Here is a 24,317-nt window from a genome sequence, read left to right on the forward strand (position 1 = left end):
TAAAACCCCTCTAATACTTTTATAGATTAGTAGGATCTTTTTAGTCCTTTTTTAGAAGTATACTCTCTACTCTACTAAAAATAATATAAAGATCTTTATAATACTTAGTAGAAGATTTTTTACTAGTAGTTAATTAAGGAGCTTACTAAGTAATAATAAGAAAGTAATAAGACCTAAAGCTTTCTTATACCCTTACTAAGAAAATTACTAAGTGCTTTATAAGTAGAAGCTATATACGTATAGAAGGCTTCTATTAGTAATTACTAGAGCCCTATAGTAGATCCTAGAAGGAGAATATTAGTAAATCCTTACTAAGCTAGTAGCTTATAAGTATACTATTCTTTAAGTATAACTTACTAAAGATAAATACTTTATTTTAAGTAAGGTATAAGAATTAATTTACCTTAAAGAGATTAGTGCTATAGTAATTAATTCTAAGTTCCTTAAGCTAAGCTTAAAGGTATATAATATTATAGACTTTAACCCTTATCTACTCTCTAAAAGTATAATTCTAGATAGTAAATTAGCTATATACCTAGTAAATACTAAAGATCTAATTATACTAGGAATGTTTAGGAAGTCTAATAAAATCTAGTATATTAAATTAGGTACCTAGGCTTTTCTAATTAGTAGAATAGAAACTTAAGTACTTAAAAGAGCTATTAATAGATTCTATAAAGCTTATACTAAAGACTTTACACTTTATAATATTATAGTAGTTAAAGGTTTTTACCTAAATATTATCTCTAAAGCTTAGCTTAAATAGAAAGAAGTTTAGTATCTTAGTTTAGACGCTATACTATAGATTAGATTATTAAATAGAAGTATAGTACCAGCTATATTATAGTATAGGTATAACCTAACTTTCTTTAAATATAATTCTCTACTGTTTTACTTATAAGTTATAAATATAACTCTAGCTAATTATAAGCTCTAATTATAGGTAACTAATACTTAATCTAATTTAAAAGAGCTTTAGTACTTATACTTAGGTTATTTAAGATCTAAAGCTCTAAGAGCACTAGTTAAGTATACTTAGAACATCTATATTAAAAAGATAGCTTAATTAAGGTATAAGTACTACTTAGTAACCTACGCAGTATAAGTAATTTTCTAAAGACTAAAGGAGAGATTCTTAACACTATACTAGTAAATTACGTAGGATTAATTTAATATACTAAGTAGTAAACTAAGAAAAATATAAATACTTCTAATTAAAGATAACTATAGTAAAAAGATCTATATATTTAACCTTTAAACAAAATTACTACCTAAAATTATAAGAACGTTTAAGGGCTTTATAAGCTTTCTAGCTATATAATATAAGCTAAGAATAGCTTAAATCTAGCAGGATAATAACGTAGTAATACTTCTATAAAGAGGATAATTATAGTTTAAGATATAGGCAGAAGAGTAAAGAATTTAAATTAATAATACTTCTCTATATATATATAAACTAAATAGTAGAGTAAAAAGAGTAGAGTAAGAAATAATTATAAAATCTATTAAAATATAGATTAGTATAAACCTACCTAAGAAGCTTTAGCTAGAAATAGTAGTAGTAGCTACCTAGCTCTATAATATAAGTCTCTTTTAAGCCTAAGGAATAAGAGCCCTAAATAAAGTTTTAAATAATTAGTTTTATTAACACTTCTATTTCTATAATCTTAAGCCTATAAAATAGGCTATAGTAGATCTATACCTAGATTAGAGTAGTGTATATATATATAGCTACTACGTATATCCCTTAAATAAGGATTAAGTAGCTAAGTATAATAAATAGGGCTTTAAAGTAAGCCCTAAAGGCTATATTAGATATCTAGTAAGCTATAAAGCTTTAAATATCTATAAGATATAAGTCCTAGTACTTAATTAAATAATTACTACTAGAAATATAACGTTTAATAAGTATTTCTTTTATAAAGAAGTATTTAAAGAGATCTCTAAGAAGGAAGCTATACTAATAGTATATATTCTAAATAAAGGTAAGATTACTAATATAGAAGAAGCTTATAATTAGCTCTTTAAAGAATTAAAGCTATAAAACTCTATAGAAATTTCTTTTTACTTTTTAGAAATTTTAGAAAGCGCTATAATAAAAGAAGCTAAGTATATAGCTAGCTAGCTAGAAGCTTAAGCTAATAGTAAAGTAGTACCTATATAAGTAATAAGCTTAGCTAGTAAGTTATAAAAATTTTCTATAAAAAGTAGAGATAATTCTATAAAGTAAATCTCTCTAAAGTAAATATTAAGTACTTAATAAGAGTAGCGTTTCTATATTAAGAATAAGCATAATTAGTCTAGTAGTCTCTAAAAAGTATACTTAACTAGAGAATTAGACTAACTAGGCTTATAAAGATTATTATTTTATAGAAGAGAGCTTATAAGCTCTTCTACTACTACTCTAACTAGATTAGATATTCCTCTAATTATAGTATACATAGTAAAACCCCCTAAGTAATTATATATTAAAAAAATATACCTACCTAATTCTTATAAGAGTAGAAGAAGAAGGAGAAAAGATCTAGAAGATTATTCCTCTTTTAGGCCTAGAAAAGCAGGGAACGTAGGAGCTTATACTCTACTATACTAAGAGTAGAGTAATAATCTTATAGCTACTTACTTTTTAGAAGTAATTAATACTCTTAGCTAGAATAAAGAACTTACTATAATCTATTTAATTTATAGAAGCTACTTTCTAAAGTAAAAAAAAAGCTTATACCTATAGAAATAAGCTACCTAAACTACTAATAAAATAAAGAGATCTTTATAACTATTAATATAAAGAGCTATTCTAATAAGCTATAGTAAAGGATTAAATACTCTACTCTAAAAAGGAACCTAAAAAGAAATTAAGCTTACTAATAGAAATATTAAGCTAATTTTACTTAAATAGGTATTTACTTATAAGTTTAATTAAGATAGTTTCTTCTAGAAGTATAAAGCTTAGCTAGTTACTTAAAGAGATTTATAAATTAAAGACTTCTTATAATTAACCTACGTAGTAATACTAGTAGTAAAATTATTTTACCTTACTATAGTAATTATAGTAAAATTTAATCTAGAGATTTTCTAATATAATATTATTAGAGTATTCTTAAATACTTAGGTAAGTAATAAGTCTTTAGTTTTTAATAATCTCCTAGATAGCTATTAAAAGCCTAGGAAGTATATAATACTTAAATAAGTACTATATAAACTAAAAGACTTACTACTTCTATAGTATAATAAGTTCTTAAGTAAGCTTTAAGAGCTAGAGCTTATCCTATTTAAAGAAGAACTATACTTATTCTATTTAAAAGAGTAGTAGATCTTCTTACTATTTTATATTAATAATATACTACTACTATTTTATAAAGATTACTATTAAGAAGCTTATAAGCTTATTAAGAGCTTATAAAGAGCCTATAAGCTTAAAGATTAAAAAGTAGTAAAATAGTTCCTAAGAATTTATATAATTAGAAATAAAGAAGCTTTAATAATCAAGCTTCTTTATAATACTTATATTAATAAGATAGCTAAGAAATTTAATCTTACTAATACTAAGAGTTTTCTAGAAATACTTCTACTATCTAAAGAGCTTATAAAGAATAAGAAAGAAGCTTTAAAGAAAGAAATTAAGAACTACTAAAAGTAAGTTAGATTAGTACTATATATAGCTATAATAATCTAACTAAATATAGCTTATACAATTTTCTAGCTCTTTTACTTTCTTACTAACCTAAGTAGTAAGTACCTTAAAATAATTAATTAAGTAATTATTTACTTATACTAATTAAAGCGCTTAGTAATTTAATATAGAAAAAGTAATAATATAGATCTAATAATCTATAAAGATATATTATTTACTAATAATTAGAAGACTTATTAATTATTTTATAAATATATTATAATACTCTTTAGAGGAGTAATTATATAGAAAGCAGCTTAGTAACTAATAGTAATAATATAAACTATAAAAGCTAAGCTCCTAGCTTTAAAGTAAGTAGTAAAAGAATCTATAGCTCTTAAGAAACTACTTAAAGAGATTACTCTTAAGATTCTAGAAGTATAGAATATCTTCTATAATAACTAATAAATAATCTACCTAGTAAAGAAAGTAAAAGAATAAATAATAACTTAGCTACACTATATAGATATTTAAGATATATAGCTGTACTAGATGTAGAAAAAGAGCTTCTTTAAGATTATTTACCTTCCTATTAGTAAGATAGTAGTAGATAGATTAATAAAGTACCTTTCTAAGTAGTAATTTAATTAGTTTAAAAAACTTCTAAATCTCTAGATAGTACCTACACTAATTAATATAATATTAGAAGGTATAGAAGTATAAGAAGTAAAGCTAAAGAGATTATATTATTAGTATTTATCTAGAAAGGATATTCTTCTTTTCTAAAAAAACTATCTATTTAAAAATAAGATTAATTAGTTTTATAGTAAGATTAAGAGCTTACTAGTAATAATTAGAGTAAGTAAGGTTAGTATAAGTAAGCTTAGTATATTTACGCTTAGCTTACTTAGCCTTTCTTATAGCTTAGTAATTAGTAAGAAATACTAATTTTAAGTAATTACTAAAAGCTCTACTATTACTAATAGACTAAAAGTAGTTACTTAAAGTAGTTTTACTAAAGCTACAGCCCTCTAAACCTTTATAGCTAGTTAAAGAAGAAGATCTAACCTAGTAGCTAAAAGTAGTAAATAGAGCTATAGGACCTTAATTAAGTAATAGAGAAGCTCTAGGCTAACCTCTAGCTATATTAAAAGTAGGTAGATAGAAGCCTTTACTATAGAGAATAGTACAATTAACTCTAATAGTATAGCTACTTAGAATAGAAGTAGCTAGAGCTTTAAGCTTAATAGTAAAAGTAAGTATTAAAGTAGGTATAGCTTTAGTATTAGTAAGATTTTTATTATTTTTTAAGCCTAGAGCTATCTTAAGCTAAGCTTAGAGAGTATTAGTCTACTTAAACTTCTAATTAATAATATAGGCTATAAGAAAGATAAAAACTAAAGAAAGCCTAGTATTAGAGCTAAAGTAAATATATAATTAGTTTAATTCTTAGAAGAGTAGCTCTCTATAACTTATATATACTTATACCTATACCTAGATAAGTACTTTTAGTACTACTTACTATAAGTAACTATTAGATTAAAGTAGCTAATATAAGGATAATATATATAGCTAGTAAAGGTACTTTTAAAGTAACTAAAGTACTAATCTTAATAAGTAAAGCTATGCTTACTATAATCCTTCTTAGAAGTAGCCTTAGAAGTAGGTAATAAAGTAGTAGATAATAAAGTAGTAGGCTAATTAGTAGTACTAGCAGTATATATAAAGTAATAAAGAGTATTAGTAAAAGCCTAAGAAGGAATAGTATTATTATTATTACTACTACTAGTAAGCTTATCCTTCTTTTTATTAAACTTTTTACCTTTAGAGAACTTTTCTTTTTCTTTCTTTTCTTTAGTAGTAAGATTAGGAGTAGGAGCCTTATTAGAGAGGTAACTATAGCTATACTTCTTAAGAGTAGAAGAAAAAGTCTTAGCCTTCTTCTTAGCTTTTTTAATATACTTCTTAAAAGTACTAGCTTAGCTAACTAGAATACGCTAATTAACTTATAATTAGTAAAAGATCTTAGAATATAAGAAGAAGTAGTATAAATACCTTAGGAGCTATAATTACATAAAATTAACTAATTACAGAGTAGGTATTTACGTTAATTATAAAATTTACTTAAAGTTCTAAGTATACTAAAAATATTTAGTACTAAGTACGTAAGCTATAGAGTTATTTAGGTAATATATATAAGCTATATACTGCCTAAGGAGTATAATATAGTATTATAGTACTTCTAAGCTCCTACTAAAGGATTCTAGAGCTTAGAGTAACCTTACTTCTACTCTCTATATAGTATATATAGTTACTCTATAATTAATTCTTTATAGAGTAGTAATCTAAATAATAGATTACCTAAACCTACTATTTCTAGCTCTATTTTCCTCTATATATAGTAATTTATACCTTACTAGAGTACTATAGAACATAGTGCTTAAACGTCTAGGCTTTAGTAATAGTATTATATTATAGGTATATAATCTTAGTTATTATTTTAGGTTTATAGCGTATTTATGCTTCTAGTGTAAGTAGATAGATATAATATAGTAAGAATCTAATATAGTAACTTAGTATAGAAGCTATTACCTAGCCCCTTTTTATATAGTAAATATTAGTTAAAGTATATAGTAATAGTAACAGAGAGCTAATTAAAATACTATCTCTTTAATAACTAGCTGCTTAATATACTAGTATAGATATATATTCAAGAGCCTAGGTAGCTGTTAGTTAAAGTTTAGTTTAGTTATAAACTCTAAATTATATTATAAACTATAGCTAGGTTATAAAAACTCTTTAATTAACTAGTAATTCTGAATATATAACTAGGGTAGCTTTAAAGAGGGTATAGGCAATAATAGTTTATATAGATAAGCTAGTATATAAATATCCTATACACCTTAAGAGTTAAGATCTTTATCTATCTATTTATCTATTTTATTTATCTTATCTTATCTTTTTTTATAACTAAGATTATACCTAACTAATAATATAATCCTATTAGCGTAGCCTAGGAGTTCCTACGCTGCGTCTTATAGTAAACTAATAATTAAAGAATTAAGGTAAGTAATTACTAGTACTAGTATAGTACTCTAGATATCTCTAGCAAGATCTCTAAGGACCTAGTTAGGTAGTAGAAGGAAATAGAAGGAATTACTTAGTATAACAGTAATATATTCTACTTAAGTAATCTAGATATTAAGTAGTATCTTATACTTAATAAGAGGCTTAGAGTAAAGCTCTATAAGGTTAGAGTTTAGCTCCTTCTTATATAAGTCTATAAGGCTAATAGAGCTTTCTTTAACGCCTAGCTCTTTTAACTTAACAGCCTTGCTACTAAGTAGTATAATAATACTATTCTAACTAAGAATAAGAGGCGTTTTAAGTAAGCTTTTATAGACCCTAGGTACACTGCCTAGAAAAGAAGACTTATAGAAGTAATTTAGAAGGTATAAAACCTTACTATAGGACTATAGAATTAATATAGAATAAGGACAAAGCTAGCTAATAGGTAGCAGTAAGGATAATAGTAATAGCAATAGTAATAAGAAGTAGATAGTTATAACTAGGTTAAACTTCAGCTGCTGTAGTTAGTGTAAATATATAATAAGAACTAACAAGTAATTAAAACGCGTACGTAAAAATATAATAGTAACGTAATACATTAATCTCTGTCCTCTAGGGAATAATCTTAGTTATAATAAGATAAGATTAAAGATAAAATAGAAATTAAGTTAGAAAGCCTTAAGGTATAAAGAATCTTTATATACTAGCTTACCTATATAAACTATTATTACTTAGACTCTCTTTAAAGCTACTTATTATATATTTAGAATTACTAGTTAATTAAAGAGTTTTTATAACTTAGCTATAGTTTATAATATAAACTAAGGTTTATAACTAAACTAAACTTTAACTAATAGTTGCCTAGGCTCTTAAATATATTTCTATATTAGTATATTAAGTAGTTAGTTATTAAGAGATAGCTAATTAGCTCTCTATTACCTTTACTATATACTTCTACTAATATTTACTATATAAAAAGAAGCTAGGTATTAGCTTTTATACTAAGTTACTATATTAGATTCTTACTATATTACGTCTATTTACCTATACTATAAGCACAAATACGCTATAAACCTAAAGAAAATAATTAATATTACCTTAATATACTTATACTTTAGGTACTTTCTAAGCTAGTATATTACCTAATTTTTACTAATAGTAAAAGCGCGTTTATTAACACTACTATAGACCTTATTAAGGAGGGTATTAGCCTAGGTAGTATTAAGGCTATACTATATACTAAAACTAATAGTATTAAGAGTATTAAAGAAGTGTTTAAAGGTAAGGTTTTACTTTTCTAATAGCTTTTATTAGCTAACTATAGACTTTATAAAGTAGATTTTACTACCTTTATAGGCCTATAAAACGTATTAATATAGTAGTTTATAGTCTTTATAATAGTTCTTAATATTTAGGTTATTTATCTAAAAAGGTATATTAATAGCTTTATTAATAGCTACTACTATAGTAGCGTAATTTAAGGTTTTAAATAAGATATAGCGTATATTCATACCAATTTAGCTTATTTAGAAATAAAAAATATAGCGTTATAATAATAATAGTATAATATATAAGTTTTAAAATTATTAGGGTTATAATTATTATTAAGCTAAGAGGGCTGTACTTTATATAGCTAGATTTTCTAAATCCTAAGCTTATAAGCTAGTAGGAGCTAAGTAATAGTACTTTATATTTTAAACCTTTTTTTCTTTTAGTTATACTTTACCTATATAAATAAGTATATAAAAGTCTTTTTATTAAAGTTTTTTTTTATAGAGCTTCTTAGCTACTAAGTAGAAGCTTAGAGACTAAATTACTAAAGTAAAAAATATATACTTTTTCTTCTAAGCCTATATTCTTAAGTAGTTATTTTCTAAAAGGTAACTAAATTTTATTTAGATTATTTACCTACTATATAAAGTTACCTTTATAAAAGTTAATTTTTAGATCTTTCTTTTAAAGCTAAAGTAACTTTAGTATAAAGTTATAACTTATAAAATTTACTTTTTTAAAAGTTTAAAAGCCTACTTTCTTACTAAATCTCTTTATATTACTATATAAAAGTATAAGTTTATAAAGTTTAGGAACTTTTAAGTAGTTACTATTAATAAAGCTTACTACTAGTATTTAATATAATAAGCTATTAAAGAAATTATTCTTCTTACTTACTATAAACTTAATAATATAAATTTCTATACTTAAATAATATAGTATATAGAAAAGTATTATAAATATATAAGGCTTTTATAGAATTATTATAACTATAATAAAAGATTATTTTTTTTTTCTCTAGCTTTTACTATAATTAGAAAAACTTTATAACTAAGCCTTTTTATTAGACAGCTTTAGCTTATTAAGTTTTTAAGTTAGTTAGTTTAAGTTTTTTAACTTAGTTTTTACTACCTTTCTTTTTTATTATTTTAATTATTATTAGTATTTACTACTTACCTACTACATTTATAATAAGTTTTAAGTAAAGTACTAGTAGATAAGTTTATTTACGACCTTAAAGGTTTAAAGTTATATCTTCTTTTATAGCTACTTAAATAAAAAAAAGTAGTAATTAATTTAAGCTTAATAAAGTTAATTAGTTTTAATTTTTTTTTATACCCTATAGTAGACTTTATATTATAAAGAATTAACTTAAACTTAAACTATTTAGTAGTAGTTTCTATACTTAATTATTAAATTTCTTATTAGTAAGCCTAAGTAGCTTTTACTTATAATAAGATATTTTTATTTTATTTAATATATTACTAATTTTGAATTTACAAAAGCCTTATTAGAGTAAAAATTCTTAATAGTTTAAATAATAGAAATATAGTAACTATAATCTTTATATACTACTTATAGTTTTGAAACTTTAAGTAGTTGTTATATTATATAATAACTAGGTCTTATACTAGCTTTTACTTTATTATAAAAATATTTGCTTAAGTATAAATTCTTTTTAATTTATCTTTATTATATTAGTTTTTAGTATATTTAATATTAGATAGTACTTACTACTTAGTAAGTTCTAATTATAAAGTTTTTAAAGACTATAGTATACTTAAATAATATATTAATATTCTTAACTTACTAACTTACTTATTAGAAACTAGAGATTCTTTTTTTATATTAAATTTACGCTTTAACTTTACTATAGTAAGTATATTATTAAGCGTTTTTACTATACTAGATTTTAACTAGAAAAGCTTTTGTTATATAGTATAGTTTTCTAAGCTTAAATTCTATATAGTAACTATAAAAGTGTCTTTTTAAATTTATAATAAGTTCTAAGCTACTACTTTAAAGTAATTCTTTTAGAATTCTATCTAAGATTAATTTATTATTCTACTTACTACTTAGTAGAACTACTTATATATATACCTTTAAGAGTATTTTTTTAAAAATTTAAAAGAAACTAAACTAGTAAAATACCTGTAAAACTCTATAAATACTACTTTTTAGCTATATTTAAGAAAGAAGTAGATAGCTTATTCTTTTAATTAAAAATTATTTTAAAAAGCTTTTATTTTATATTCTACTAAAAGGTTAGCTTATTATTAAGAAATAAGCTACTTATTACTTTAAAGTCTTTTCTTTACTATTTAAACCCCTTATATCTTTAATCCCTAAAGAATAGAGATTAATATATTATATTACTATTATATCTTTATTATATATGTGTTATAATTACTTATTAGTTTTTAGTATATATTTATACTAACTAGAGTAGCTAAAGTTTAACCTAGTTATAAGTAGCTTTCTATTTTCTATTATAATTGCTATTACTTTTACTCTAATAGTTACTAGTTCTTATACTATTAGTAGTATATATAGGTTCAATATATACCTAATTACCTCTGCTAATCTTATATTCTAATTATAATACTAATAATTTATAAAAGCTTACTTAAAGCTACTCTTATTTAGAGTTAAAGTAGTATTATTATATAACTTAGTAGTAAGCTAATTAAGTTTAAATATAAGAAGCTAACCCTAAGGGTAGTTACTAGTATAAATTAGATAAATTTACTAAAGATCTATAGTACTAGTTTTTCTCTACTTATAGTCCTTCTAGTAGTGTACTAGCTATTTCTAGTAGGTATTAGTAGTTAGGGTAGCTAAGCTCTAAGGCTTTACTTACTAAGATTCTACTAGACCTAGCCTATTATATAAGCCCCCTTCTAGTAAAAAATTTTGTATTTTAACTCTACTATAATATAACGTATTAACTTATCTCTATATATAATTTTTACTATAGCTATACTAACTTTACTTACCTTAACTTCTATTTTACTTACTACTATAATAGTAGGTCTACCTAAGAAGCCTATATTATTTTCTAAGTTCTTCTCTATAGCTACTAGCTCTCTAAAGAAGTCTTTAGTAAGAAAGTAGACTTATTCTACTACTAAAAGTAATAAAAAAGCCTTACCTTTACTTATAAGTTTATTTAATTTATTAGATTTACTCTTCTCTTTACTAACTTCTTATTTTATTAGTTTTATACTTTACTACTTATTTATCTATTACTACTAGCGTTATTTCTACTTCTACTTCTATCTCTATTACTAAGAGCTACTAGCCTTTCTAGCTACCTATTTACTTAGGTTACACCTACTGTCTTCTAGAAGATAAAAAGACCTATATCTTTAAGAAGAGTAAGTAGTTCTATAATTACTACTCTTAGAAGTAGTATACTATCTATTATAAAGTAAGTAATATTTACCTTTACTTAGGTATTACTAGTTAACTCTTAGGTAGGTTTCTAATTAGCTTAAAGCTAAAGTTATCTTTCTTTATAGTTTTCTTACTATTCCTCCTAGTAATATATCTATAAAGTCTATTATTTTATACTTTAATAAGTTAGGTCCTAGGCTTATTAAGGCTTAGTAAGAGGCTAAGAAGAAGTTTATTAGTTAGCCTAAGTATTAGGATAATAACCTTAGTAATACTATTACTAAGTTACTTCTTTATACTATTATAGTTAAGCTTAGTAATATTTAGGCTATACTTAATTATTAAAGTAAGGCTATCTTAGTTCTAGTAAGTTTCTTTTCTAGTTTTACTACTTTCTTAGCTAATTTTTATACTTTTTTAGGCTAAGACTACTAAAGGTTAGACTAAGTATCTTATTAATATTATTACTAAGCTTATCTCTCTTCTTTCTAAGCCTTAAGAGCTACCTATTTATAAGAATAATAGTAGTACTAGTAATTAGGATACTTTTAAGAATAATACTACTATTAGTAATAAAGATAAGGTAATATAGTAGTAGTTCTTTAGGTTTTTTCTTTAGTATTCTAGTAGATACCTAGTATAGTATAGTATTTTAGGCTTATAGCGCCCTATTAGTAATACTTTAGCTACCTATAGGTAGTTAATTTTATACTTATTAACTAATTTTTCTCTTTTTCTTCTTCTAGTAATATTTTAATTTTTTTAACTATTTATATTCTTAGCTCTAGTAAAAGTGTTTATTAGTAAACTACCTATAGTTTCTTATAGTACTTATTACTAAAAATATTACTTTCTTTACCTCTACTCTACTATTACTAGAGGCCCTATTATTATTATAGTTTATTAGAAGAACTCTTTTAGAAATCCTTTAGTAATTTACTAGCGTTATTTTATTTTTCTTTAAAGAAGGCTAACTAGCTATTTAGTACTTTAGCTTCTTTAAGGTTTTCTACTAGCTTTTATAAAGTTATAGTATAGTCTTTTTATTTAACTAGGTATTATTTCTTATACTCTCTACTATATTATTTCTACCTTTTACCTATAATTTTTTTAATTTTCTAGTAGTTTTCTAATTTTTTATTAATATTTTCTAATATATTCTTAAGTTAGTAATTATTAGTATCTTATTCTACTAAAGGGTTTTTAGAGTATAGCTATAGCCTATTTATATAAAATACTAAGTAAATACCTAGAAAAGTATTTAATCTTATAGTATAGAAGGAGATTACTTCCTTTACTTAGAACTTTATATTTTTCTAGTCTAGTTTCTTACTTAGCCTACTATTAGAAAAGTATTTTTTATACTATAGCTATACTTAGTTTCTCTCTTACAGTTATAGTACTTCTTATTAATAATAGTTAGCCTAGATTTCTTAGAGTTATTAAGCTTCTACTATTTTTACTTATATATAATCTAGTATTTTTATAAATTTTATAGTAAGTATTCTAGCTAACTTTTTTAGATTATTAGGCCTTTAATATTATTACTAAATTACTTATTCTGCGTCTTTTTATACTATATCTATATTATATCTATATTATAGAAAGAATAGGCTAATACTAGTAAATACTATATTTCTTTCTTTAATAGTAATTTAAGTAGTAGAATATATTAGTACCTAGTTATCTTATTTCTAATTAATATAGGCCTATAAGTAGAATTCTATAGTACTATTTATTCTTTTAGTAGTACTATTAGTTTCTAGATAGTAGCTAGTAAATACTTAATAAGTAATACCTAATTTTCTATAAAAGGTTTTCTAAAAATCTCTAATAAACTAGCTACTATAGTTAGATATAATAGTGTCTAAAAGCTAATAGTAGGCTACTACTCTTTTTATAAAAGCTCTTATTACTATTTAGGTATTTAGATCTTTTAATAAAATAAGTATTACGTCTTTACTTAGCCTATTTATAACTACTATAAAGTACTAGTACCTATTACTTATAAATAAATTAATAATAAAGTCTATTAAAATTTCCTTTTATACTTTATCTAAGAAGAAAAGTAGTCTTAGTAGTCTTTTTTTTAGTTCTCTTTAAGGCTTAGTTCTTCTATATATATTATAGTTTTAAATAAATTACTTTATTATAAATAATATTTCTAGAAAGAAGTAGTTATAAGCTAGGATTATATAAGTATTTTTATAGCCTAAATAGCCTATAGCTAAAGATTTATAGGTTTTTAAAATAATTTTAGTATATAGTTCTTTTAAATTTAGTACTTATTTTTACTTTTAGTAGTATAGAAACTCTCTTTTATTAATAGTATACTTTACTAATAAGACTTTTAAGTTTAGGTCTAGAGAGAACTTTTTCTAACTTATTTCTATAGCCTCTTTTACTTTTTTATACGTTAGGTTATTTTTAGCTATAACTTCCTATATTCTTTTAAGCTTCTTTAAGCTACTATAGGCTAGAGTAGAGTTAGTAGTAATTCTTATAGGTATACTATTAGGTTCTAGTAAAGGGTTATTATCTACTAAAGGTATATTATTAGGTTTCTAAGGCTATAGACTTTATATTTAGTAGTAGAATAAAATACTTACTTCTTTTTTCTTTTTAAGTTAGAGTTAGCTCCTTATATATAGCTATAAAAGCTAGAATTCTTTTATCTTTATATACTTATTATTTTAGCTTATTAGTAAATTCTTTTTTTTCTAGAAGAGTATATTAGCTCTTTTATTAACTTTTCTTAGGCAGTATATAAAGGTTAAATTAAATTAGCTAAGTATATTTAACTAGCGTATATACTTCTTAGATAGTAGCCTTATAGTATAGAAATACTTTAGGTTCTTATAATTTATAATAATAGTAAACTTTAGAACTTACTAGAGTTTAGTACTTTATTAATTAATATACTTTATAACAGCTAATAGCTTCTTATTATATATAGTATAGTTTACCTTAGCTACTATATTCTTTACTAAGTAGTATACTACTATATAAAGTAGCCTATCTTTTCTAAACTATAAGAGGACTCTACTAGTTACCTACCTAAAGGTATTATATTCTATTACTATTTCTAGGTTTAAGTTAAAGTTAGCTAATATTAGCTTAGAAATAAAGATACTTTTAAGCTTAAAAAATACTATTTTCTAAGGTTTCTCTTATTAGAATACTACTCCTTTTCTAGTAAGTTTAGTTAGTAAGGTAATAATTTTTAAGAATTCCTTAATAAATTATTAGTAGAAGTTAGTAAATCTTATAAAACTTTAAATACTCTTAATACTTTTTAGCTATTTTTAAGTATAGATTACTACTATCTTTTTTAGGTTTATTTAAATACTATTACCTACCTTTATTATAAACCCTAAGTACTTAGTCTTCTTAATACTAAAGTTATATTTATTAATATCTAGTTATAGGCCTACTACTCTAAGTTTCTAAATTATTATTTTAACTTAGTATTTATAATCCTTCTATAATTTATCTAAGTAGATAAGTATATTATTTATATAGGCTAAGTAGTATATATCTAAGTCTTCTTAGAGTACCTAATTAATATATTATTAGAATATACTAAGAGTGTTAGTAAGGCTAAATAAAGTAACTAGCTATTTATATAGCCTAAATTAGGTATAGAACACTATTTTCTATTTATCCTCTTCTACTACGTATATTTAGTAGAAGGCTTAGATAATATCTACTTTTATAAACTATTTTACTTTAGTAATTTAGAATAGTATCTTATAAATAAGTAAAAGAGAATTTTTATTTTTATATATAATAGTATTTAAAGCTTAGTAGTCTACGCAGAATTATAGCCCTTCTCTAGGTTTCTTTATAAATAAGATAAGAGTAGTAGCGCTAAATTTACTTACCTAAATAAACTTATAGTTTAGGTATAATATAAGTTCCTTTTATAATACTAGCAGTTCTTCTCTTAATATATTATATAGTAGCTCTTATAGAATTTCTACTAGCTTACTATCTTTCTTTATAATTTTAATAGAGTAGTTAATAGTAGCTTTTTTTAGTAGTATAAGCTTATTAGTCTTCTCTTTTAGAAAGGTTCTAAACTTACTTTATAAATAGCTTAGTAGCTTTTTCTAGAAGTTAACTATTTTCTTTTTCTTTAGTACTTTCTTAATATCTGCTATAGAGGTAGAGTATAGTTAAATCTATTTATCTTTCTAAAATTATTTAGCCTAGGCTAAATATACCTATATACTAATAGCCCTAGAGACCTTTATAAGTATTTTACCTTCCTAGCTCTATATTCTAGTCTAGTTACTATAGATAAATATAGATTTCTTTACTAGTACTAGTACTACCTAGTATCTATCTATCTAGAGTCTTCTTAAGATAAAGTTATACTTTTTATTTTTTTCTAGCTTATAGGCCTATATTTCTTCTTTATAGCTATCTATATCTATTTATATTTAGATAGTTACTTCTATCTAGAAAGACTTCTCTTTTACTCTAATAATAGGTCTTTATATAATTATAGTATACTCTAGATTATTATTTCTTATAAACTTAAAAGAGATAACTAAATAGGTTAAGTAGCTAGTATTAATTAAAGTAGATACTATAGTTATATTATTTATAATTATATAAATAGTTAATAGTTTTCTATCTAGCTAGTTCTACTAAAATAATAAGAACTACTCTTTTTCTTAATTTAGTTTCTTATACCCTTACTTATATCTATATATAGAGGTTTTTAGTTTTCTAAACCTACTATTTCCTTATCTAAGAACTCTTCTAGATTATAAGTTACTATAAAAGCAGCTTAAGCTAGATAATTAGCTAGTGCTAAGAAGTACTTATTAGTATAGTACCTAGGTTTTTTATAATATAGATATAGGTTCTTTTCTTTATAAAGAGAGTACTCTTCTTTAGAAGCCTATTTAGCTCTATTTTAGGTTCTACCTATTACTTTAATTACCTAACTAAAGTAAGCTTTTAAGAGTTCCTAGTTTATAAAGTTATTTTAGAAAGACCTTATATATATAAAAGTAAACCTAATCTTAGCCCTAAAAAGATTTTTCTTAATAGTAACTACTTAAGTTATTAGTAACTAGATAGTCTAGTTACTTAGTACTTCTATAGATATTATTTAGTCTTATAGGTTAGGCTATAGGGTACTAAGATACCTTATTTTTAAGTTATTAGTATTACTTTTCCTTTTTACTTTAAAGGCTAGCTTTATAAATTCTATATTAAAGTATTATAAAGAAAGCTTTCTTTACTAAAAAGTTTAAAGTTTCTACCTAGCTCTCTTAGTATATAAGTTATCTATAAATTATTTATCTAAGAATATTTATAGGCCTTTTATAGTACCTATTTTATTATAATTTATCTATAATAGAGTAATACTAGCTATAGGCTTCTTTAATTAGTTAAAGATATACCTAGGGCTTAATCCTAGTTCTTTAATATTATGTTCTAGCTTATAGTTTATCTAGGTTTAGAACCTCTAATAGTTCTTTTAGTTACTATTAAAGTAGTTAAGATCTAGTATCTTAAAGTTTTTTATATAGGTCTTAATAGGTACTATAAAGAAAACTAGTTCTAGGACTACTTTTAGTCTACGTACCTCTTCTTCTAATTATTATACTCTTTATTTAGTAGAGGTAAGTAGTAGTAGTATACTATTCTTAAGAATATTAATTTCCTAAGTTAGTATTTATAACGCGTTTTATAATTCTTCTAGAAAGAGTTATTTATTAGGTTTATTAACTAGTTATTTACTAGCTACTACTAATAATAGGCTAGCTATTAAGATTAGTATATTTATAAACCTTATTATCTATTATTTATCCTCTTTAAGACTTTAGGAAACTAGTTAAAGTTTTAGCTATACTTCTTATTTATTTAAGTTCTATCTAGCTATAGTTTAGAGGTATATCTTAATTACTTTCTATATAAAGCCTATTTCTACTAGCTATAAAGCTTCTACTTTTAGCTTAGTAACTATAGTATCTTTCTTAATAGATATACTACTAGTAGTTTTCTAGAATTCTTCTAATTCCTAGAGAGGTTTTTATAAGTAAATTTAAATATAAGGAGCTAACCCTAAGAGTAGTTACTAGTATAAATTAAATAAATTTACTAAGAATCTATAGTACTAGTTTTTCTTTACTTATAGTCCTTCTAGTAGCGTACTAGCTGTTTCTAGTAGGTATTAGTAGTTAGGGTAGCTAAGCTCTAAGGCTTTACTTACTAAGGTTCTACTAGGCCTAGCCTATTATATTAAAGAGTTAGGTATTAAAGTAAGCTTTATTAGCCTAATAAACTAGTATAAAAAGAAGTTAAACTCTAACTTTATAAAGCTTTACCTTAAGCCTTTTATTAAGTATAAAGTACTACTTAATATCTAAATTACCTAAGTAAAATATATTACTATTATACTAAGTAGTTTCTTTAATTTCCTTTTACTACTTAACTAGGGCTTTATAAATCTTACTAGATATTATAAAAGTACTATACTACTTAGCTCTAACAGTTTTATTAAAAAATCTTAAGAGATTACCTATATATAGTATAGGCCTCTTATACTAATAATAATTATAGTACTAATAATTTTAAACTTTAAAGATAAGATAACTCTATTAATATAATAAATTTTTACTGTTTTATAATAACTAAATTATCTAAATTATACCTTCTATTTTATTAAAATAGTAAAAGTATAAACTTAAAGTATAAGTTATAATAGAAGCTATAGCGTTCTTATAAATATTAATAAACCTAAATATAAAGGACTACTATACTAACTATAACCTACTTTATTAATATATTTTATATACCTATAAAGGTAGTAAGAACTATTCTATATATCTTTAGGCTTATTAGAAACTTAGTAAGAAGTAAAACTTTACTTTAAAATACTTTCTTAATACTATTAATACTATTAGCTTTAGTATTTATTATACTTTTATTACTACTTAAGTAAATATACTACTTATAGAATTATATACTAAAATAGCTAAAAGTTTACTTATAGTTAGTTTTAGTTAGGCTATTAAATAGCTTAAGAAGTATTTTAAATATTAGTATATAAAGGCCTTATTAATAGAGATAAAGCGTAAGCTTACTTAGTAGCTAAAGAGGCTATAGTAATAGTTTAATAAACTTAAAAATATTATTAATAAGTATATAACTTAGCTAAAAGATATAAATAATATAAATAAAACTAGCTACTATATTAAATTTATAAAAAACTAATATATTTATATATATAACTATAAAAGAATATATATACTTTATACTAATAACTATAAGCTAATTATACTTATAAAGGTAGTTTTTATTATTAGTAAGTTTATTTAACTTATAATTATTATAAAAGTAGCTATATTACTTAAGTAATAGGTAGTAAACTTACTAAATAACTACTTTATTAATATTATAAAAACTAGTTATAGTAATAATTAAATAAGCCTCAGCTAGCTTAAGTACTTTAATTAAATAACTTACTAGTATTTATATAGTATATAGTAATTACTACTTTTTAATAGCTATAGCTCTTATAATACTTATAAGCTTAGTATATATATAATAGTAAATAAGATATTACTCTTTATACTACTACTATACCTTACTTATATTCTTTAATTACTTAATATAAGCTACTTTTAGTTACTTAAATAGTATTATAGATACGTTCTTTACTACGCTAGCTATATAAGTATAATTAATATTAGTAAAGTAGATTCTTTATCTACTACAGCTATTATATAATAAAATACCTTTTAGCTATTTACTATTTATAATAAGTAGTAGTATACTAGCTTATACTTATTAAATTTATAGCTTATTATTAACTAGCTAAAGTAATAAAACAAAGTAAGTAAAAATAAAAGTATGCTAATAGCTTTATTATAGCTAAGTATTACTTTTACTTACTTATATATACCTAAGCTTAAGTTATTAAATATTAAAGCTAAATCTTCTTTAAGTAAAATAAAGATTAAATAAAGTAAAAACTATACTACTATTATATAAAAATTTAAAACTACTTTTAGTAATAATAAGTAGCTATTTATTAATAATAAGCTACTTACTATAAGCTAGATTAAGTTGAGTATAGTTTATTAAGCTAAGCTATAGTAGCCTACTATTATAAATATACTATATAAATACTATTTATATAAGCTTATTATACTTATTTATTACTATTTTAAAGGCCTTAAAGTACTAACTTATATTACTAAAAGTCTTAAGTATAAGCTACTTACTATATAAGTAACTAAGTAGGCTTATAATAAGTACTACTAGTATTAGTAGTAGTAGATTAATATTAGTAGTAAGCTTATCTACGCTAAAGACTATTACGCTATAATATAGTAATATTAAAAAAATAAAATTATAGTAGCTAAGTAATAGTTAGCTATAAAAAAGCAATAAAAAGTTATAATTAAAATTAATATATAAAAAAAATACTACTTAACTATATATAGTAATATATATAGAATAGCTAAATATATACTTAATAATATTTTAGCTATACTTAGTTATAGTAAGTTTTTACCTAGTATAGCTTTATATTATAACTACTAACTTTTAGTAATACTTTTAGCTTATTATTAAGTATTTTTATAGTATATACTTTAGATTATAAGTAAGCTAATTATAATAAAGTAGTACTTTAATAATACTTATACTAATAGTAATAAGTTTACTATTATAATATTATAGCTAGAAATTTAGTAGAAAGTTAACTTATATATACTTTACTACTATAATAAACCTTTTTTTAAGCTTAGTAATTTAAATAATAGTAAGACTAAAGAACTAATATAGTAAAATAATAGTATATAAGCTTCTTTAAAGCTACTTATAAAGAAAAAGATATAGCTAGCTTAGAAAATATTAATATAATTAAAGTAATATTTATAGCTTTAAGTATAGCTTAATTTAAGTAATAATAGTATTATAAGTAACCTAAAGAGTATTAATAAAATCTAAGTTTTAAAATACTATAAGGCTATTATATAGTATCTATAGTAACTTAAAAATATTAATTTTATATAGTTATAAGTATATAAATTTAATATTATAATCTTAAAATTTCTAGTACTATAATTATTATTAGTGTAGAAGGCCTATACTATATATAGTTAATCTCTTAAAAGATTTTAACAAAACTATTAGAGCTAAGTAGTATTAGTAATTACTTACTTTAATTTTTTAATTATTAGTTTACTATAATATATAGTATTAGAACTTCTTAGCTATCCTAATAGAATTATATAATTAGTTAAATATAATCTTAGTTATAAAGAAAAATAAAATAAAATAAATAGATATATAGATAAAGATCTTATCTCTTAAGGCGTATAAAGTAATTATTTACTAGATTATTTATTTAAACTTTTTTTAACCTATACCCTATCTATAGTTACTTTAATTATATATTTAGAATTACTAGTAAATTAAAAGGTTTTTATAACCTAGTTATAATTTATAATATATTTTAAAGTTTATAACTAAACTAAACTTTAACTAATAGCTGCCTAGGCTCTTAAATATTTATCTATTATTTTTTTAGTTTATAGCGTATTTATACTTAAAGTACAAGTAGATAGATATAATATAGTAAAAATCTAGTATAGTAACTTAGTATAGAAGCTAATACCTAGCCCCTTTTTATATAGTAAAAATTAGTAAAAGTATTTAGTAATAGTAATAAAGAGCTAATTAGCTGTTTCTTAAGAACTAGCTACTTAATATACTAGTATAGACGTATATTTAAGAACCTAGGCAGCTATTAGTTAAGATTTAGTTTAGTTATAAACTCTAGATTATATTATAAACTAAAGCTAAGTTATAAGAACTTTTTAATTACCTAGTAATTATAAATATATAACTAAGGCAGCTTAAAAGAGGGTATAGGTAATAATAGTTTATATAAGTAAGCTAGTATATAAATATCCTTTATACCTTAAAAGTTAAGATCTTTATTTATTAATTAATTTATCTATCTTATTTAATCTTACATTTCTTTATAACTAAGATTATACTTAACTAATAATATAATCTTATTAGTATAGCCTAAAAGTTCCTATACTATATCTTATAGTAAACTAATAATTAAAAAATTAAAGTAAGTAATTACTAGTACTAGTATAGTACTTTAGATATCTTTAGTAAAATCTTTAAAAACTATATTAAGTAGTAAAAAGAAATAAAAAGAATTTCCTAATATAATAGTAATATATTCTACTTAAATAATTTAAATATTAAGTAGTACCTTATACTTAATAAAAGGCTTAAGGTAAAGCTTTATAAAGTTAAAGTTTAGCTCTTTCTTATATAAGTCTATAAGGCTAATAGAGCTTTTTTAAATACCTAGCTCTTTTAACTTAATAGCCTTACTACTAAGTAGTATAATAATACTATTTTAATTAAAAATAAGAGGTATTTTAAGTAAGCTTTTATTAACCCTAGATATACTACTTAAAAAAGAAGACTTATAGAAGTAATTAAGTAAGTATAAAACCTTACTATAAGACTATAGAATTAATATAGAATAAAGATTAAGCTAGCTAATTTTATTAAAAGGTAGTAGTAAGAGTAATAGTAATAGTAATAGTAATAAGAAGTAGAGGGTTATAACTAGGTTAAACTTTAGCTACTAGAATTAGTATAAATAATAAGAACTAATTAGTAATTAAAACGCGTACGTAACTAAAATATAATAGTAACGTAATATATTAATCTCTATTCTCTAAAGAAATATGTATTAATACTAATATATTAAGTAGCTAATTATCAATAAGATAGTATTTTAATAAGCTTTCTATTATTATTACTATATACTTTAACTAATATTTACTATAAAAAAAGAAGCTAAATAATAGCGTTTATACTAAGTTACTATATTAGATTCTTACTATATTATCTATATCTACTAATACTAGAAGTATTAATACACTATAAATCTAGAATAAAATAAATTAATATCTTTAATTTAGTTAGCTAGGCTCTACTTTGAAACTAAATTACTTTAAGTCTTAAATAAAGTTCCTATTAGGCCTTTTTTATATATAATCTTTTTTTTCCTTTTATAAAGATATTATTTTTTTATTAAAAAAGTAGCTTCTCTTAAACTTAAATAAACTACTTCTTTTAGAAAAAGTATAAAGAATTAAAATATTTAAGGCACTATTAATAAGTAATTAAGATATAAAATAAATAAATATTTATTAAGAAATTAAATAAATCTTTTAAGTAATAGCCTTAAAAATTTTTAAGTACTCTAATTTAGAGCTTTAAGGGCCTTTTACTCTTAACCTAGATTTTTACTATAAGTAGAGTAAAATAAGCTTAAATATAATAACTAATAATATTATTCTAGAGAAAGATAGAGCTAAAAGTAATAGGCTTAGCTAAATTATTATATAAACTACTACTCTATTTAGAAATAATTATAGAGTAACTATATATACTATATAAAGAGTAGTAGAATAGTTACTCTAAGCTCTAAGATCTTTAAGTAGGCGTTTAGAAGCACTATAGTGTTATAATATATATAATAAGATTTATTTTTATTAAAGTTAAAAAAACAGAATTAGTAAAAGTACTTAGGATACCAAGAGTTTAATTATAGGTTTCTTTATAATTATAAATACTCTAATTTATTAAGTAAATACTAAATTATTTATATAAGCTTAATATTAATACTGCTCTAAAAGAGCTTCTAACTTAACTTACCTATAGTATTCTTAAAAGTTTATAATTAAATTTAGACTTACTATACTTTCCTTAGGTTTAAGAATTAATAGTTAGACTAGTTAATTAAGTAAACTATAATTAAAAGACAGTTAATTTCTTTCTTTTACTATAATCTTAGATATTAATAAACCTTAAGTATCTATTAGAAGGCTAGGTATAAGCTTCTATACTAAATTACTATACTATAGTCTTACTGTATTACTTTCTTTTACCTACACAATTGTGTAAATACGCTTTAACCCTAAAACTAGAAGTTAAATTTAGACTAAATGTTATTCAAATCTATGCTTTAACATTTTTACCCTTATGTCTTGCCTTTACGAACTTGAAAACCTTTCTTAAAACGTCTCTAACAATCCTTAACGTACACGCAAGTCCCGAATTGACGCTCAAAATCCGCCTCGATCTTTAGTACTGGCTGCGCTGGAACTTCTTTGCCAACCTGGACAATATCGAAATCATGACTAAGATAGTTGTCCCTCTCTTCGACAATGTCTCAGTGGGCGAGTCATTCGTACAACCACCGCTCAATCATGTTGAGTTGTGCATTGCCAAATGCTTGGATAAACGATCCCACAAGAGATACGCCGATGAACAGTATTGATGCAAGCCACCGGCTGCTCTGACTGTTTACAACTTCCACAGCAGCCCAATCACAATAAGACATTTTGTCACACGAACACGAACACGCGCCTACCTTTGTGAACATATGGGAGAGATCAAGAAGGTCAAGCGTGAGATATATGGGGAAATCGTTACACGGAATGATGAAATTGTGGTCAGGCAAAGTACTTACGGGCAGCCTCACCTGCCCAAGGAGATTGGAATCTTCTTTCGTCGGGTCAGGATTGTGCGTGTCAATGGAAACATTCAACTTAATGTTAAGTTTTTCGCCGAGGGAGATCATGATCGTTCACTTGATGAGTTCTGTGCAACCCAATTGCGAAAAGCCTGTCATTATGAGCAGATGCGCGAGGGCCATAGATAGGCTGATAAGTCAGCCTGGAGAAATGACGCTGCGTTATGGCAAACACATATGGCTCATGTTCCATTGTCTTCGAGCATCCTCAATTTTGCTGCGACACGCGAAGACAAGAGCGGTATCCGAACACATGAAAAGGCACCATCGCCCAACCCAGATGCCCCGAGACCGAACCACCCCACTGTGAGTCGTCTCGCCTTTGTACGCTACTGGGGCAGGGGTATACTGGTACTCTAAATC

The 24,317-nt window shown here is 23.2% G+C and overlaps 1 protein-coding gene across 1 annotated transcript; it reads right to left on the reverse strand.

Annotated features, from left to right (window-relative positions):
* Nucleotides 1-23,428: 23,428 nt before the first annotated feature.
* P153DRAFT_365472 (uncharacterized protein) lies at nt 23,429-23,994 on the reverse strand. The gene has a single exon (XM_033667831.1). It carries the CDS (start codon nt 23,760-23,762, stop codon nt 23,604-23,606), a length of 159 nt encoding a protein of 52 aa, XP_033525215.1. The 5' UTR covers nt 23,763-23,994; the 3' UTR covers nt 23,429-23,603.
* Between the last annotated feature and the right edge of the window lie 323 nt (nt 23,995-24,317).

This window comes from Dothidotthia symphoricarpi, assembly GCF_010015815.1.
Source record: "Dothidotthia symphoricarpi CBS 119687 unplaced genomic scaffold P153scaffold_7, whole genome shotgun sequence".
Lineage (NCBI taxonomy): Eukaryota > Fungi > Ascomycota > Dothideomycetes > Pleosporales > Dothidotthiaceae > Dothidotthia > Dothidotthia symphoricarpi.